Source organism: Oncorhynchus mykiss, chromosome 4 (genome assembly GCF_013265735.2).
Source record: "Oncorhynchus mykiss isolate Arlee chromosome 4, USDA_OmykA_1.1, whole genome shotgun sequence".
Lineage (NCBI taxonomy): Eukaryota > Metazoa > Chordata > Actinopteri > Salmoniformes > Salmonidae > Oncorhynchus > Oncorhynchus mykiss.
The window spans coordinates 12,754,225-12,774,384 of NC_048568.1; the positions used below are offsets into that span (position 1 = coordinate 12,754,225).

General features: G+C 42.1%; 1 protein-coding gene across 2 annotated transcripts in view; it reads right to left on the reverse strand.

Annotated features, from left to right (window-relative positions):
• Nucleotides 1-20,160, reverse strand: part of rngtt (RNA guanylyltransferase and 5'-phosphatase) — a 145,413-nt gene that overhangs the window by 107,889 nt on the left and 17,364 nt on the right. For both annotated transcript variants that reach the window (XM_036975656.1, XM_021600224.2), the window contains exon 10: nucleotides 812-947. In XM_036975656.1, the coding sequence (XP_036831551.1) occupies nucleotides 812-947 (136 nt within the window). The remainder of the gene's footprint in view (nucleotides 1-811; nucleotides 948-20,160) is intronic.

Here is a 20,160-nt window from a genome sequence, read left to right on the forward strand (position 1 = left end):
GTCTTGTGCACCTGCTGCTTGGGGAGTGCTGGGACCTGGCTAAGTCCCAAATGGCACCCTATTCCCTGTATAGTGCACTACCTTTGACCAGGGCCAACAGGGAATATCACTATATTTGGAATGAACACCTTCTCTAGTACAAAAACTCCAGTAGCCCGGATTGGCCTGTTATTACACGGTGAAGACATGACAGCCACTAACAATTAGCCTCCTGGGAGGAAGGCATCTACGCAGTACAGTACAATACAGAGCAGGATAAAGGAGGATGAATCCATGGTATTTCTGGTATGATTTACGAACAGTGTTTCCCCTCCTGTCTTGCAAAAGTGGATGTGGTGGCGGACTGGGTGAAAGGCTCACTGCTCTCACTGTTCTCCTCTAGGCCTAGGTGTTGATAGAAGCCACAGGGTTCTCCTGGTGTGGAAGGAGGCTGACAACAGCTACTTTTTGCTGTCAGTCATGTGTAGGTGGAGCAGCAGGGCGATATGAGTAGGGGTATGGGGTCAGGCAGGGGACAACGGGCGGGAAGAATAAAGACAGTATGAATCACCATTCTGAGAGTTTTTTTTATTTAACTAGGCAAGTCAGTTAAGAACAAATTCTTATTTACAATGATGGCCTAGGAACAGTGGGTTAAACTGCCTTGTTCAGGGGCAGAACGACAGATTTTTACCTTGTCAGCTCTGGGATTCGATCTAGCAACCTTTTGGTTATGCTCTAACCACTAGGCTAACCACTAGGCTACCTGCCACCCCATCACTGGGGGGGGGGGGAATTAAGGACACACACACAGACAGAGTGAAGGACTTACCCCGTCAAGTAGTGTGTTGGCTAAGTGAACGCGGAGGTCTTTCCGAAAAGGGAATTCTAGGTTGGCTATGTGGAACACCGAGTTGTCTCTGTCGATCATGTGCACCTCATTCTTCCCATTTATCAGCATCATATACCTGTGGAAAATAGAGCAAAGAAACCCTCTTTAACAAGTTTACTTAACATTTTTAAGTTAACAACTATTTACTAGTAAGTAGCAAACATTCAACAAACAAAGCAGAATACATATTGAATGCTGTAAATTGATGGCAAAGTTTCACTCCAACTGGAATTGGCTTTTTACATGGTTTTTAATCCAAGTCAGACAGCCATTTTATAGCAGACAAACAGCTGCATCCGGATTACTCCGAGCTGCAGATTCAACTGCATTTCTTACAGTTAAAAACAAAACTTTGTTGGGTTAATGCTGCAATATATAACTTTTTGGCAACCCGACCAAATTCACAAAGAGTATGTGATGAGTCAAAAAAGTTTGTGCAAAAAGGGTCAATGCAGATAGTCCTGGTAGCTATTGGTTAAATATTTAAAGCGGAAAATATATTTCACAGCAGTTTAGATGGTACAATACTTCTCTACACAACGACTGCTTGTTTTGTCACAAACTGAAATTAAGCAAACTATTAGAATTTTTGCAGCCAGGAAATGACAGCGCAATTTCTGAAACATTACACCTTTAATAGAGTATCTGGGGAACAACACAGAATCAAACTCCAAACTTACCTCAACCCCTACTTACAAAAACAGCCTCATTATATTCTAGTGCACGTAGACACTTCCAAACCAATTCTCTCCTCTATTGACAAAACTGAATGACAAAAAAAATCACAGGCTCTGATATATTGTGATGTTATGTCCTAAAGCACCTCTGCTTCAATGCAAATATGCCAGCCTCCAGTTAGACATGGCTCTATCTTCAAATAGCACAATGTGCTGCTACATTCACAGGCAGTGGCGAGGCGAGTTGTTTCACTGATAGAGGAAGTTTTGGCACTAATCCCGAATTAGTTCCTCGGGCATTTGCAGGTGAGATACAAGACTTTGTTTGCATTAAGAAATACACTGCACTATCATTGGCCTCAGGGAGACCACATAAGCTTGCAGTACAAACAGTCCTTCACCATTTTATCAAGATACTGTGGATGCATATTCATGTTTTTATTCTGAGAAAATTTGAGAAAGCTCTTTAGTCCTGTAGTGTAGATGCAGTCAGAGGCAAGGACATACACCACTGATCCAGCCATTCAGGAGGAGTGGGGTCCTTATCTCGCTCCTTCTCTTTGGCCTTGCAGATTCTTGACAGTACTTTTTCAATGCCACAATAGGACACACACACACACACCGGTCCTCATTCAAATCACCACAGTGCCACACCAGATAATCCTACTGCTTTGAACTTTGTTTAATTAGAATATCCTCAAGAAAGAGAGGCGTGAAAGACAGGACATTGCAGTGTATCTCTGGGTTTTTTAAGAAGCTGCTAAGCAAATATGATAGGACCCAGGCTCTCTTGCTCCAGTCTACATATTTACATGGGTGATGGTAGAGAAGACTCGCGAGAGAGATGTGGAATGTGGTGGTGAAGAGGAAGACTCGCAACTGTTATGTTGCTAGCAGTCTGTCACAGCTCTGTCTGATTACTGTCTGATCCCTCCATCACACCAACCAGATGGAGGGATGAAGTGGAGGATACAAAGCTTTACTTGTACATACCTGCAAACATCAGCTTTTACACTCAGACAAACTCTTACTTTTAAAAAGGGTGGACAGTGAGTCACTTACTCACCGTCTCCGACAGGATATCTGTTTGGTAACAGTGGTGGTGGTGGTGGTGGAGACCAATTAGAAGTTTGTGATGACGAAGATGACTTGGGATGGACGTACAGTATGTTAAGGATGGGACAACCCCTATGATACCCATGGTATCACCCATAGCATAGACACACAGAGGATGGAAGAGTCCACAGACACTAAGGTGGGGGTATCTGGGTGAAAGATACAGAGGCAGTGGAGGGGAATAAAGTCAGAGTGCTCTAGTTCAGTGTTTCCTAGCTCCAGTCCTCAAGTACTCCCCAACAGCACACTTTTTTGTTGCAGCCCCAGACAAAAACATCTGATTTAAATTGTTAAGGGCTTAGTGATTAATTGACAAGTAGAATCAGGTGTGCTTGTCCGGGACCACAACAAAAATATGTACCGTTGGGGGTACTGGAAGAAAGGACAAAGAACAAAGAGCAAAGCGCAAACAAAAGCTGTCAAGCCAAATGCTCCTGTTTGGGTAATTGAATAAAAAAAAATCTACAGTCAACAGGAAAACTTATGCGTAAAATGAAACGAAATTAAAGTCAACAGCAGAACATGAAAATGCCTGATCTGATTCCAGGGGTATGGAGGTTCCCAAGGAGAGCTGAGGGGATGTGATCAAACACGCGCACACATTTCCTCTTACAATCAACACACAAAAAAATCTGCTCGGCAATGATTACATGACAGAGTTGACGAATCCAGTTACATGCTTCCAGGAGGCCGACTGGCCGCTGCTCTCGCTCTTTCTCTATCGGCAAATGCCAAGTATTGAGTGAAACAAGATGTTTTAAATGAGCAACTCTGTATCATTTCCTGTTTTATTCCTTAAAAAAGGTTAAGTATCCTAATCAACGCATCCTAAACCAGTGAGCAAATTAGCTCGCCTCCCCATTACACCACTTTATGACATTAGTGCAATCATGAAATGCTAATGGCACCCGGCTTACTTAGCAAACTACTAAATTAACACAAAAGGTGGGCCTGGCCTATTGGGTGGCGATGTGAACCCATTTTAAAATGCAGTGACAGATGAACAACTCTCCGGGGGAGAGGAGACTGGTGGTGGTGACAGAGATACAGCTGAAGTCGGAAGTGTACATACACTTAGGTTGGAGTCATTAAAACCTGTTTTTCAACCACTCCACGAGTTTCTTTTAACAAACTATAGTTTTGGCAAGTCAGTTTGGACATCTACTTTGTGCATGACACAAGTAATTTTTCCAACAATTGTTTACAGACAGTGAAATAATCTGTATAACAATTCCAGTGAGTCAGAAGTTTACATACACTAAGTTGACAGTGCCTTTAAACAGCTTGGAAAATTCCAGAAAATTATCTCATGGCTTTAGAAGCTTCTGATAGGCTAATTGACATAATTTGAGTCAGTTGGAGGTGTACCTGTGGATGTATTTCAAGGCCTACCTTCAAACTTAGTGCCTCTTTGCTTGACATCATGGGAAAATCAAAAGAAATCAACCGAGACCTCAGAAGAAAAATTGTAGACATCCACAAGTCTGGTTCATCCTTGGGAGCAAATTCCAAATGCCTGAAGGTACCACGTTCATCGCAACAAACAAGTATATATACACCATGGGACCACGCAGCTGTCATACCGCTCAGGAAGGAGATGTGTTCTGTCTCCTAGAGATGAGCGTACTTTGGTGTGAAAACTGCAAAATCAATCCCAGAAAAACAGCAAAGGACCTTGTGAAGATGCTGGAGGAAACTAGAGGTCGACCGATTATGACACACACAGTGGGGCAAAAAAGTATTTAGTCAGCCACCAATTGTGCAAGTTGAGAGAGGCGTATAATTTTCATCATAGGTACACTTCAACTATGACAGACAAAATGAGAGAAAAAAATACAGAAAATTACATTGTAGGATTTTTAATGAATTTATTTGCAAATTGCGGTGGAAAATAAGTATTTGGTCAATAACAAAAGTTTCTCAATACTTTGTTATATACCCTTTGTTGGCAATGACAGAGGTCAAACGTTTTCTGTAAGTCTTCACAAGGTTCACACACTGTTGCTGGTATTTGGCCTATTCCTCCATGCAGATTTTCTATGGGGTTGAGATCTGGAGACTGGCTAGGCCACTCCAGGACCTTGAAATGCTTCTTACGAAGCCACTCCTTCGTTGCCCGGGCAGTGTGTTTGGGATCATTGTCATGCTGAAAGACCCAGCCACGTTTCATCTTCAATGCCCTTGCTGATGGAAGGAGGTTTTCACTCAAAATCTCACGATACATGGCCCCATTCATTCTTTCATTTACACGGATCAGTCGTCCTGGTCCCTTTGCAGAAAAACAGCCCCAAAGCATGATGTTTCCACCCCCATGCTTCACAGTAGGTATGGTGTTCTTTGGATGCAACTCAGCATTCTTTGTCCTCCAAACATGACGAGTTGAGTTTTTACCAAAAAGTTATATTTTGGTTTCATCTGACCATATATCTTCTTCTGGATCATCCAAACGCTCTAGCAAACTTCAGATGGGCCTGGACATGTACTGGCTTAAGCAGGGGGACACGTCTGGCACTGCAGGACTTGAATCCCTGGCGGCGTAGTGTGTTACTGATGGTAGGCTTTGTTACTTTGGTCCCAGCTCTCTACAGGTCATTCACTAGGTCCCCCCGTGTGGTTCTGGGATTTTTGCTCACCGTTCTTGTGATCATTTTGACCCCACGGGGTGAGATCTTGCGTGGAGCCCCAGATCGAGGGAGATTAGTGGTCTTGTATGTCTTCCATTTCCTAATATTTGCTCCCACAGTTGATTTCTTCTAACCAAGCTGCTTACCTATTGCAGATTCAGTCTTCCCAGCCTGGTGCAGGTCTACAATTTTGTTTCTGGTGTCCTTTGACAGCTCTTTGGTCTTGGCCATAGTGGAGTTTGGAGTGTGACTGTTTGAGGTTTCTGGACAGGTGTCTTTTATACTGATAAAGTTCAAACAGGTGCCATTAATACAGGTAACGAGTGGAGGAAAGAGGAGCCTCTTAAAGAAGAAGTTACAGGTCTGTGAGAGCCAGAAATCTTGCTTGTTTGTAGGTGACCAAATACTTACTTTCCACCATAATTTGCAAATAAATTCATAGAAAATCCTACAATGTGATTTTGTGAATTGTTTTCTCATTTTGTCTGTCATATTTGAAGTGTACCTATGATGAAAACTTTTTAAGTGGGAGAACTTGCACAATTGATGGCTGACTAAATACTTTTTTGCCCCACTGGATATCCACAGTAAAACGAGTCCTATATCGACATAACCTGAAAGGCCGCTCAGCAACGAAGAAGTCACTGCTCACAAACCGTCATAAAAAAGCCAGATTACGGTTTGCAACTGAACATGGGGACAAAGATCTTACTTTTTGGAGAATAGTCCTCTGGTCTGATGAAACAAAAATAGAACTGTTTGGCCATAATAACCATCGTTATGTTTGGAGGAAAAAGGGGGAGGCTTGCAAGCTGAAGATCACCATCCCAACCGTGAAGCACGGGGGTGGCAGCATCATGTTGTGGGGGTGATTTGCTGCAGGAGGGACTGGTGCACTTCACAAAATAGATGGCATCATGAGGGAGGAAAATTATGTGGACATATTGAAGCAACATCTCAAGAAATCAGTTAAAGCTTGGTCGCAAATGGATCTTTCAAATGGACAACGACCCCAAACATACTTACAAAGTTGTGGCAAAATGGCTTAAGGACAACAAAGTCAACGTATTGGAGTGGCCATCACAAAGCCCTGACCTCAATCCTATAGAACATTTGTGGTTATAACTGAAAAGGCGTGTGCGAGCAAGGAGGCCTACAAACCTGACTCAGTTACACCAGCTCTGTCAGGAGGAATGGGCCAAAATTCACTTTCATAGCAAATCAAGACCCCTAAAAGTGACTTGTTTCGGTCTTTCACTCTTGACCTGTTACAGGATTACGTGTAAGGTCAACAACGTGCTACCAGAGTAAAAGGCATCTAATCTTCCAGCTACAATGACAGTGCAGGTCTACAAAGTAGGGCCATAAAAACTGCTGGACCTAATTATTATAAAGACAAAAAAGTGTGACAGTGCAGGTCTGCTGGAGCTATACTAGTCCATAGAGAGGATGTTGGTTAAGTTCCTCATCCCTGTGAGTGAAGAGTGGTGAGCCACACCTGCCTTGCAGTCCTCTGCTCCTATAGACTCTGTTCTGGAAGAATCAATGCCTGCATCTACTCTGCTGACTAAGTCTCAGGAGTCTGGACAACAGCCTCTTTGGTATCCCATAATACACATTCAGGCAAACAGTCAGACACAGACACACGCTTTAAAAGATGTTTAGTGTTGTGGCTTTGTTGGCATGCATTAAAAAGAAAGTTGAGTTTTCCCCACCAAGACGTACAATATAGAAATCACTAAAGAGTCTGGTTCCTCTCTAGGTTTCTTCCTAGGTTCCTACCTTTCTAGCCACCGTGTCCCTACATCTGCATTGCTTGCTGTTTGGGGTTTTAGGCTGGGTTTCTGTAAGGCACGTTGTGACATCTGCTGATGTAAAAAAGGGCTTTATAAAATACATTTGATTGATACTGACATCAGGGCATAAAATTAAAAACGCCTGCCACCCGCCAAATGCGGAGGGAAAAAAAGATTATATTTCACCAGCCACGTAAGCGGGTGGTCAATTTTCAGGGCTCTACAGCGCGACCATGACAGTCACATTTGCAAATAAAAATAGTCAAAAGTCAAGTATGAGCACATGTGCGAGTTGTGATTTCCAGCAGAAAAATGCTGCAGTAGCTATCTTCAAAGGTTCTGCCATTTTGTTCCATTGCTGCTAATCTCACAAAGAATTATTTGTATATCCCACCTCACACAGCAGCACTGCCTGAGTTAACTGCTTATAGATTCATTTTTGGAAGCACTGCACACAGGTATAAACATTTGTCTAATTTACTCAGTCTACAAAGTGAGACTTTGTCCTCTTGCTTTTTGGCTATTTACATTGTTTTGTTCACAAGCTTGGTTGTTTTTCAATGTTACTTAAGAACAAATTCTCATTTACAATGACGGCCTACACCGGCCAAACCTGGACAACGCTGGGCCAATTGTGCAGGGCCCTGTGGGACTACCAATTAGGGCCGGTTGTGATACAGCCTGGATTCGAACCAGGGTGTCTGTAATGACGCTTCTTATATTGAGATTAGAGGTCGACCGATTAATCGGAATGGCCGATTAATTGGGGCCGATTTCAAGTTTTCATAACAATCGGAAATCAGTATTTTTGGGCGCTGATTTTGCAGATAAAAAAATTATAAAAACATTTATACCTTTATGTAACTAGGCAAGTCAGTTAAGAACACATTCTTATTTTCAATTACGGCCTAGGAACGGTGGGTTAACTGCCTTGTTCAGGGGCATAACGACAGATTTTCACCTTGTCAGCTCGGGGGATTCAATCTCGCAACCTTACAGTTAACTAGTCCAACGCTGTAACCACCGGTCTCTCATTGCACTCCAAGAGGAGCCTGCCTGTTACGCGAATGCAGTAGAAGCCAAGGTAAGTTGCTAGCTAGCATTAAACTTATTTTATAAAAAACAATCAAATCAATCATAATCACTAGTTATCAACACATGGTTGATGATATTACTCATTTATCTAGCGTGTCCTGCGTTGCATATAATCGATGCAACCCTGGGGGATGATTTAACAAAAGTACATTTGCGAAAAAAGCACAATCGTTGGAAGACTGTACCTAACCATAAACACCAATGCCTTTCTTAAAATCAATTCACAGAAGTATATATTTTGAAACCTGCATATTTAGCTAAAAATAAATCCAGGTTAGCAGGCAATATTAACCAGGTGAAATTGTGCCATTTCTCTTCCATTCATTGCACACAGAGGCAGGGTATATGCAACAGTTTGGGCAGCCTGGCTCATTGCGAACTAATTTTCCAGAATTTTAGGTAATTATGACATAACATTGAAGGTTGTGCAATGTAACAAGAATATTTAGACTTTGGGATGCCACCTGTTATGAAAAGTATTTCACTGAAATAAACGTTTTGTTTTCGAAATGATAGTTTCCAGATTCAACCAAATTAATAACCAAAGGCTCATATTTCTGTGTGTTATTATGTTATAATTACGTCTATGATTTGATCGAGCAGTCTGACTGAGCGGTGGTAGGCAGCAGCAGGCTCGTAAGCATTCATTCGAACAGCACTTTCGTGCGTTTGCCAGCAGCTCTTCGCAAGCACAGCGCTGTTTATGACTTCGAGCCTATCAGCCTAATGGCTGGTGTAACTGTGAAATGTGAAATGGCTAGCTAGTTAGCTGGGTGTGCGCTAATAGCGTTTCAAACATTACTCGCTCTGAGACTTGGAGTAGTTATTCCCCTTGCTCTGCAAGGGCCGCGGCTTTTGTGGAGCGATGGGTAACGCTGCTTCGAGTGTGGCTGTTGTCAATGTGTTCCTGGTTCGAGCCCAGGTAGGGGCGAGGAGAGGAGAGGGACGGAAGCTATACTGTTACACTGGCAATATCCAATAGTAAAAGGTACATGAAATACAAATGGAAGAGAGAGAAATAGTCCTATAAATACTATATTAACTACAACCTAAAACCTCTTACCTTGGAATATTGAAGTCTCATGTTAAAAGGAACCACCAACTTTCATATGTTCTCAATGTTCTGAGCAAGGAACTCAAACGTTAGCTTTTTTTACATGGCACATATTGCACTTTTACTTCTCAAACACTTTGCTTTTGCATTATTTAAACCAAATTGAACATGTTTCATTATTTATTTAAAGCTAAATAGATTTTTATTGATGTATTAAGTAAAAATAAGTGTTCATTCAGTATTGTTGTAATTGTCATTATTACAAGTAAAATAAAAAAAAATGTAAAGTCCGATTAATCGGTATCGGCTTTTTTGATCTTCCAATAATCTGTATCGGCGTTGAAAAATCATGTTCGGTCGACCTCTAATTGAGATGCAGTGCCTTAGACCGCTGCGCCACTCGGGAGCTGAAGAGACGGCGTCTACTTGGTTTCCACTAGAGAGCACAGCCAAAGTCAAAATGGTCTATATCGTTAAAAAAATCATGAAGTCTTAAGGTTAGGGTTAAGCATAATGTTAGCAGTGTGGATAAGGTTAGGTATAAAATAACATTTTAAGATGATACATTTTAGAAATAGAATGGGTTAATTTTTTTAAACCTTTATTTAACTAGGCAGGTCTGTTTAGAACAAATTCTTATTTTCAGTGACGGCCTAGGAGCAGTGGGTTAACTGCCTTGTTCATAGGGCAGAACGACAATTTTACTGTGTCAGCTCGGGGATTCGATCTTGCAACCTTTCAGTTACTAGTTCAACGCTCTGACCACTAGGCTACTTGACTTTGTGGCTGTGGTAACTAGTGATGACTGTCTACTAGTAAGTAGTCAGATCCAAAATCTCACACACACACACACACACACACACCTCCCGCCTTTAGAGGGGCAGCTTTTTACTCGGGTCACAAAATGAAATGGAGCAATAATTCACATTACTTCTTACTAATACCTTTCTTGTTTTAGAAACAATATAAAGCACGGTCATCCATTTGTTTGGGGTGGATTTTGACTGATATAATCTGAGTGTCTGGTCTATTTAAAAAAAAAATAATCTACTAAACCTGCCACAGTGGTTGGTGGACCAAAAAGTTAATTTTAGGCCCGGGCGCACATGATTACCCGAAGGCCTTCAGCCTTGGTTGGGATGTAGGCTATAGACCTTCTCTTTCACACATAATTTACAAATGCGAACAACCCGTCTAGGTAAACGGAGTGCTTTTAGAACACTGTCGGGGCCAGACGTATAATCCCATTCTAATCATTACATTGAAATGGTTCCAGGTGTGCCCTGGAAAGTGGAGCTGTAATAGTCCTACACATCTCTACTCCACTGGAAGGGATCAATACTGGGCAGTGAGAATGACCCAGGTCTATAGGGCTGTATCCTAAATGGCCTTACTTCCTAAATAGTGCACTACTTTTGGGGAAAATTATGCCATTTCAAATCAAATTTTATTTGTCACAGACATATTTAGCTGATGTTATTGCGGGTGTAGCGAAATGCTTGTGTTCCTAGCTCCAACAGTGCAGTAGTATCTAACAAGTATCTCCATTGTTTTGTTGACGTTGAGGGAGAGGTTATTTTCCTGGTACCACTCCGCCAGGGCCTTCACCTCCTCCCTGTAGGTGCTCATCATTGTTGGTAATCAGGAATACGACTGTTGTGTCGTCTGCAAACTTGACTGAGTTGGAGCCGTGGGTATATCCACAGCCGTGGTTATATCCACAGTAAAATGAGTCCTATATCGACATAACCTGAAAGGTCGCTCAGCAAGGAAGAAGTTACTGCTCAAAAACCGTCATAAAAAAGCCAGACTACGGTTTGCAACTGCACATGGGGACAATGTCCTCTGGTCTGATGAAACAAAAATAGAACTGTTTGGCCATAATGACCATCGTTATGTTTGGAGGAAAAGGGGGGATGCTTGCAAGCCGAAGAACACCATCCCAACCGTGAGGCATGGGGGTGGCAGCATCATGTTGTGGGGGTGCTTTGCTGCAGGAGGGACTGGTGAACTTCACAAAATAGATGGCATCATGAGGAAGAAAAATTAAGTGGATATTTTGAAGCAACATCAAGAAATCAGTCAGGAAGTTAAAGCTTGGTCGCAAATAGGTCTTCCAAATGGACAATGACGCCAAGCATACTTCCAAAGTTATTGCAAAATGTCTGAAGGACAATAAAGTCAGAGTGGCCATCAAAAGCCCTGACCTCAATTCTATAGAACATTTGTGGGCGAAACTGAAAAAGCATGTGCGAGCAAGGAGGCCTACAAACCTGACTCAGTTACACCAGCTCTGTCAGGAGGAATGGGCCAAAAATTCACCCAACTTATTGTGGGAAGCTTGTGGAAGGCTACCCGAAAGATTTTACCCAAGTTATACAATTTAAAGGCAATGCTACCAAATACTAATTGAGTGTATTTAAACTTCTGACCCACTGGGAACATGACAAAATAAATAATCATCCCTGAGATGTATCTACAACTTGGAGTCCAGCTGTGGTAAATTCAATTGATTGGACATGATTCGGAAAGGCACACACCTGTCTATATAAGGTCCCACAGTTGACAGTGCGTGTCAGAGAAAAAACAAAGCCATGAGGTCAAAGGAATTGTCCGTAGAGCTCTGAGACAGGATTGTGTCAAGGAACAGATCTGGGGAAGGGTACCATAACATTCCTGCAGCATTGAGGGCCCCCAAGAACACAGTGGCTTTGATTATTCTTGAATGGAAAAGTTTGAAACCACCAAGACTCTTCCTAGAGCTGGCCGCCCAGCCAAACTGAGCAATTGGGGGAGTAGGGCCTTGGTCAGGGAGGTGACAAAGAACCCTATGGTGAACTGAAAATGATTGATTTTAATGCAGCTCTGCCTGGCCTTGCATACAATGGCTTCAGAAAACATGAAGTTTGAAGAGTCGAGACAATCTCTCCTACACAAGTACAATTTCAAAAAGACACCACCCCTATATTTTCTCTGAATTGGGCCGATTTTCTTGGAAAAACAACAAAAGATTGAGTGTAGCTATATTTTGGAAGTGGGCAGATGACACCCACAGAGGGAAAAAAAACATTTATTGCAGGGCCAAAGTGGTCCACCTGCTATCTAATTGGCCAGTTAGCCATGTCTCTGCTGTCACTCTCTGAAGGGCCCTTCCTCATCAGTCAAGGATAAGCCACCCCCCACCACCACTCTCTCTCACTCCCTCTTTCAGGCCATCATAATGACACTGTATACCCGGTGCCAAACTATCATGGATCCCCAAAATGTAGGCCCTACTACAATTCAAAATGACCTATTATCCATACCGGCAGAAATCCCTCTCCAACTGCAGCCCCAATCCTCCAGTGAGGTTATAAAATGAAGTTTTTCCCCCTTGTCTATTTCTCCAGCGCTTTGATCCTAATGATGCACAAATGGCCATTGTATCAGCTGAGGCCTGAGCGACAGCAGCCCCCCCCCCCCCCCCGGTGATCCTCAGATCAGACCAAGCAGCTTTGCAACATCAATAGGTGAGCAGCAGAGTCTACTGGCAGACAAGGCAATGCTGCTATTTACAGCTGCTATTCTGTGAGAAATACAGGTGCTCCTCTTACACAGCCACAGCCAGGCGTTGGTCTTAAGCATAGATTGCAATGTTGCACAAACCATAAGCTTGGGCCAGCCCAATGCATATATCAACTCTTGGTACATTTGATGCGTATTCTAATTCAAATCCATATGTTAAATGTGGTTACATTTATGCTACCTACCCTTTAAACTACATCAGGAGACCACTTTTGAGGTCTGTGAAAAGTCATTTTTTTGTGCAGATATCCTTTAATTCAAGTGTGCACCAGCAAGAGACTTGGCTAGCAGTGTTTTTGTAGCGCAAGTTATTGCAGAGATTTACTAAACAAATCGCCACTGGATTGATATCTTTCTACTGTAGTTCAATCACACTTCATTTAGAAGGTTTTTGGGAAAGCTTTTCCAGCGACCAGAAGATATTTGCCATTGTCGATGACTGCTACACAGCGGAAGACAAAAGTGAATGCACAGACGAGCATTTCCTGTGCCGTTGCCTCTTCAGAAGGTTTACAGAATACCTAAATACCTAAATCACTGCTGCATTTTATTAATGTCTAATGATAATCTTGGCCAAATTACAAGATTATAAATTCAATACATCTGAATATTGTTGAATTACGTTTTAATGTCTGGATTCCTTCTGCAGCGCACATTTTATAGGGTCCTACTAATACCTACAGTGGTGGACGAGTGTAGAAAGGCTCTGAAAGATGACGATAACTAGCTTAGATGTATAGGATCAAGCACTCTGACAGAGCTCCAGAGCTCATCTGTGGAGATGGGAGAACCTTCCAGAAGGACAACCATCTTTGCAGCACTACACCAATCAGGCATTTATGGTAGTGGCCACTCCTCATCAAAAAGGCACATGACAGCTCGCCTGGCGTTTGCCAAAAAGGCACCGAAAGGACTCTTAGGACCATAAGAAACAAGATTCTCTGGTCTGATGAAACCAATATTGAATTATTTGGCCTGAATGCTAAAGTCACGTCTGGAAGAAACCTGGTACCATCCCTACGGTGAAGCATGGTGGTGGCAGCATCATACTGTGGGGATGTTTTTCAACGGTCGGGACTGGAGCAAAGGTTCACCTTCCAACACCCCAAAGCCCACAGTCAAGACAACGCAGGAGTGGCTTCGGGACAAGTCTCTCAATGTCCCTGAGTGGCCCAGCCAGGGCCCGGACTTGAACAAGATCAAACATCTCTGAAGAGACCTGAAAATACCTGTGCAGCGATGCTCCCCATCCAACCTGACATAGCTTGAGGGGATCTGCAGAGAAGAATGGGAGAAACTCCCCAAATACAGCTGTGCCAAGCTTGTAGCATCATACCCAAGAAGACTTGAGGCTGTAATCGCTGCCAAAGGGTCTGAATACTTATGTAAATGTAAAAGTTTTGAATTTTTAATACATTTGCAAAAAATTCTAATGACCTGTTTTTACTTTGTGTGTAGATTGATGAGGGGGAAAAAACATTGATTTTAGAATAAGGATGTAAATGCGGAACACGTCAAGGGGTCTGCATACATTCCGAATGTACTGTACACTATATATGATGCTACTGTATCAATCAACAATTGATATGTTCATGTCATCACAGCATAGGAGTCATTCATGTCAATAAAATGACAAAGCGACCATTAAAAAAAAATGTACGTAAACATTAGGCCTAAAGTGTTCCATTTCAGAAATTGCATTCACGAATGAAAGTGACCGTTTTGGGTCTTTGCTGTAATAAAGGCTTTACAAAAAAAAGCTTTACAACACTCTCTGATACAGTTTATCATTTATTTAGTGTTGTTCAAATTGTTCCAAAGGGTCAGGAAAATGATATTGTAATCTAACAGCACCTGTTTGGAACAGTGCTTGCTCCTTACCTTCCTTTTCTTGATCTCCGGTATTTCCCACAACTAGTCCTGTGCAACCAAGTTCATTTGTCACGTCCTCTGCATCCATTTTGCTGTCACAAAGTGTTACGGTGTTCAGAGTTTGTTATAACCAATTTATTGATGCGATTATGATGTGCCATAGGTCAGACCCTATTGGTCACGTGCATGCGATGCATACATGTGTCACGTAAAGAGGGCGAGGGTTGAGGGAATGTTTTTCCTAAACAAATGAAGGATTTCGGTAACAATTTTTTAGCCCGAAATGTCTAAGTATGTTGCAGCTTCAGCAACACAGACAGCGCAATAAACACTGTTGATGTTCTGTGCAGCAGGGAGGAGAGAGTGAACTGGTGCTGGTCACACAGTCACTCGCTGTAATTATTATTATTTTCTTTTTTTTACACAGCGCAGCTAGTCTGAGACAGCCCCGGCACAATCAAATCAATTGCGGTCGGACTCTCTCTAGTTGCTTGTATGTGAGTGTCTTAATTATTTAAATCAAACGGTTCTCTTAAAAGCATCAGACAAGCTCAGTGAATATAGTTGATTTGAGTAAAACACATGGGATGTGTCTATATATGGAAAAATACACATTTAAAAAGATGACTCTTGGTCGAACCAACATATTTTTTTTTGTTGGGGACAGGCTTTTTACCAAAACTGGGAGGTGGGGTGACCGCTTTGTTGTTTCTATTAAGGATTCTAGCTTCACATTTCAAATTAAGATCCTACATCTGAATATTGAAAATCTGGCAGATCAACACAATAAAAAGTTAGTGAGAGGCATAGCATAATAACTGCCAACATTAGATAGACACTGGTTGTTTAAGTCTCCTTCAATAGCAAGCCTAGAGATACAATCTAATCCAACGCCTTACACCATCAGTTCTTTCTTTATTAAACACCATCAGTCCCATTGATTGCTCATTTTGAGAAAATTAGTGGCTAGGGTAGAGAAGGGGGTGTGAGGAAAGAGAAAAGAGGAGTTAAGCTCTTGTCCACTGTTGGCCTGAGATAATGGAGACCCAGGGACCACATTGATTAGTGTCACTCTCCCTCTTCTCCAACCCTTGGATCAGGACAAGGATCAAACCGTCGCTGACAGCCAGGAGAGCCCCCCCCCCCTCCACCAAGACCACTACGTCCCAAACTACTCAGACCCCCCTCAGCGGTCCGTCACTCCTGCTGACCAATCTTGCAGGACCAGCTTGAGTCCAGAGACACATTTCCAATACAGCAGTTAGAATGTGCCCTGCCAGGCGGCATGCGGGATATGTAACGACTGAGATAAGAGTCAGGAATTCATTGCATAATCCGTGAGGGGCCTGGGGAAGATAAATTAAGATCAAACTGCACCTTGGCAATCAATCAGTAAATCTCCTTCCTGAAGAAATATGCGTGAGCATCCTTGAAATTGCAATTAAATAGTATCGCCAACATGTGGCAATAATTTCCCAGCTCTAACTGCTTCTGGCATTGAGGGCTCATATTTCAGTAATGTGAACACGTATTAATTATTACGAAACAGTTCTGGTGATTAATTACGGCCGAAGGTGGTGGAGATTAGTTTTTAATCTCATCATCATAGCACGGGAGCATATGCAGCTCAGCGAACGCCTCCAACGCCGCCACACAAGCAATTGACCCAGGGTGCGTCCATCTGTCCCAAATGACACCCTTTTCCCTTTATCGTGCACCATTTTGACCATGGCCCATTGGGCTCTGGTCAAAAGAAGTGCACTATATCGAGAATAGGACATCATCTGGGAAGCATCCTGAGAGAGGAGGCTATCAGAGAGGTGCTGCTTTTCAGGCTTTATGTAGCTAAACATCACCATCATTAATTCGAGAGGACGTTTAACCAGGCCCAAGGAGGAGGGGGGTGTATCAATATCATCAATGCTCTTTATTCAGCACCTGCGTGTTTATCGCACCTGACAGACACACAATTCACATATTGAACTTGTTATTTGCTAAACAGGCAAACACATCAAACTGGTGGTCCTGTGGCTCAGTTAATGGAGGTTGGGGCTTCAAACGAGGTTATGGGGTCACCAATGTGAAAATGTAAGCATTACCATAAGTAGTTTTGGATAAAAGTGTCTGCTAAATAGCATATATTATTATATTAAACTGTGTGAGGTGAAAGACAAATTGCTAACAAAAACACAGGAAAACCAGCAAAGCATGTCTCTAAAATAAATATTCCCCTTATCTGACAACAACCTCTCACATTTAAAAAAAAAAGACCTTGCTACAAATGGAGCTTTTACAACTTCTAGATATATGAATGGCCCTGAAAATGTTGTGAAATTGCCCATAACCACCTAGTGGGCTTCCAAATGGGCCCCATTTTTCATCCCCACAAACAATAGAAGATATCTGGACACGATCTGTCGGAACAAAAATGTCCCCGATTGACAAAATAGGCGCAATTTCATTTCATCATCGTGAGACCTTAAAATGTCAACCATCCTCCAGTGACAAGAGCAGCGGTACTAATTACCTGAGCTCTACCGCCACCAAAGAAGAGACAGCTAATCATGCAAATATCCACACACACACACACAAAAAAAAAAAAACACTTGCTGAATAATCCCATATGCTCAGCACGCATCCCAAACCAATGTCCAACATTCAACTCAATGTGAACCTTCCACACTACCTGGATAGAAATAGAAGAATAAGATGTAGGCCTAAAGGAACAATGACTAAGGCATTACTGTTGTCAGCTTAGCACACTGGAGGAAAATAGGAAGAAAAAAAAGTGAGAAAAACCCACTAAGCCATTAAAATGTCAGTTTAGCTGAGGCAGCGGAGCATAATCTAACTGATGTATTCTCGTCTCTAAAAGCTGTCAAAACAAAAAGGAGGAAGGCCGGTGGCTGCTAGAGGGAACGTAAACTTAAGAAGACGCTGAGTCGGACGTCACCAGGTGAGTTTTTCTGTGCGGAAGTTGAGCTTTTTTGCAGCAGGGTTCTACTTTTGATATTGGCCAAGCAGCTTGCAGTGAGACTCTTCCGAGTTGCTAATGATGAGCTCCTATTGGGTTACTGGGGTGTTCACCCCTATGCCATTCCCTCCAAAACTGCACAGGTACAGAGTTTAGCTCCTTTGAATGCCCCATAAAATGATTCACTCCTCCTTTCGATTTGGAATTATTTAAGCTCTCTATTACACAGAGCCGTATATTTCAGAAGACTTCAGAAGGCTTCAAGGCCTGTTATAAGCAAATCTGTTTGATTCAATTTCTTGAGCAAAATCCTGAAATGGTATGCAGTGCACACAATTACTTATGCCATGTGGCAGACCATGTCGGTGGAACTTTTAGGAACGGGTTTGGCGGTCTTATTTTTTTTGTAAGTCTGTTTGTCTACTGTGAAGAACATTTTTTAAAATGCATTTGTGAAAAAATATCTGGAGACCTGCCCCCGCAAAAAACAGTAATTGCAACAAAAAATACATCAAAACTAGTGGTGTAAAGTAACTAAGTAAAAATATTTAAGTAGTATCTATACTTTACTATTTATATTTGACAACTTTATTCCACTACATGTAATTTTCACTCCCATACATTTTCACCTTACACTCAAAAGTACTTGTTACATTTCAAATGCTCAGGCAGGACAGCAATATGGTCCAATTCACGCACCTATCAATTTCACGCGTAGTCATCCCTAAATGCCTCTGATCTGGCAGACTCACTAAACACAACAAATACTGTGTTTGCAAATAATGTGTGCCCCTAGCAGCTAAGCTAGCTAACTAACTGGTGCTTCCTTGATCAGTCAACAACAGCTGACTAGGTTTCCTGTTGATATCCAACTTTTAGCTACAAACCATAGGATTAAAAATAGAAGGAAAGGAGAGACGGTTGTTGTGTGGAGGATCTTTATTCTTGTTGGCTAGCCACGATAGGTAACATTAACATGCCAACTAACGTTAGCTTGATAACTGCTTCTAAACAGCCAGCAGTCTCCTTCAAACCACATAATTTGAAATGGAAGTGACTTGCGAGATAGCAAAACGGACAAAAGCCTATACAACTAACACCGGCTGTGGATTTCTAACCAGCTTGTGCAGTGTGCAATCCTGAGCCCTTCCTAGTCTCCTTCTCCCCACCAGAGAATTTGGGGGAGAAAAAGGAAAAAGCTACTGGATGACACGATGTTTAAAGCAAAAGTTTTGAGGTGGGGTTTTACTGAGTGTTTTCTTAAAATTTATGTTTTTTCTACACCTACAAGTAAAGGAAGGATCAACAACATATTTTGGGTATGAGCCCCCCCCCCCCCCCCCCCCACACACACACAAACAAACAAAAGTTGACCTATTTATTCAAGGCTTCTTTTTTATTTTTTTTATTTTCAACATTGTAGAATAGAGAAAACATCAAAACTATGAAATAACACATATGGAATCATGTAGTAACCAAAAGAAAGTGTTAAACAAATCTAAATATATTTTACTCTTCAAATAGCCACACTTTACCATGATGACAGCTTTGCACACTCTTGGCATTCTCTCAACCAGCTTCACCTGGAATGCATTTCCAAAAGTCGAAGGAGTTCCCACGTATGCTGAGCACTTGCTTGCTGCTTTTCCTTCACTCGGCGGTCCGACTCATCCCAAACCATCTCAATTGGTCATGTGATGCAGCACTCCATCACTCTCCTTCTTGGTCAAATAACCCTTACACAGCCTGAAGGTGTGTTGGATCATTTTCCTGTTGAAAAACTAAGGGCAAACTAGATGGGATGGCGTGTCGCTACAGAATGCTGTGGAAGCCATGCTGGTTAAGGGTGCCTTGAATTCTAAATAAAATCACTGACAGCATCACCAGCAAAGCACCCCCCACACTTCCTCTTCCATGCTTCAAGGTGGGAACCACACATGCAGAGTTCATCCGTTCACCTACTCTGCGTCTCACAAAGACACAGCGGTTCAAACCAAAAATCTCAAATTAGGGCACATCAGATCAAAAGGACAGATTTCCACCAGTCTCCACATTGCTTGTGTTTCTTGGCCCAAGCAAGTCCTTTAGTTGTGATTTCTTTGCAGCAATTTGACCATGAAGGCCTTAGTCACGCAGTCTCCTCTGAACAGTTGACGTCGAGGTGTCTATTATTTGAACTCTGTGAAGCATTTATTCGGGCTGTAATTTCTGAGGCTGGTAACTCTGATGAACTTATCCTCTGCAACAGAGGTAACTTTGGGTCTTCCTTTCCTGTGGCGGTCCTCATGAGAGCCAGTTTCATCATAGCACTTGATGGTTTTTGAGAATGCACTTGAATAAACTTTCAAAGTTCTTGACATTTTACAGATTGACTGACCTTCATGTCTTAAAGTAATGATGGACTGTTGTTTCCCTTTGCTTATTTGAGCTGGTCTTGTCATAATATGGACTTGGTCTTTTACCAAATAGTGATATCTTCTGTATTTTTATTTTTTTATTTCACCTTTATTTAACCAG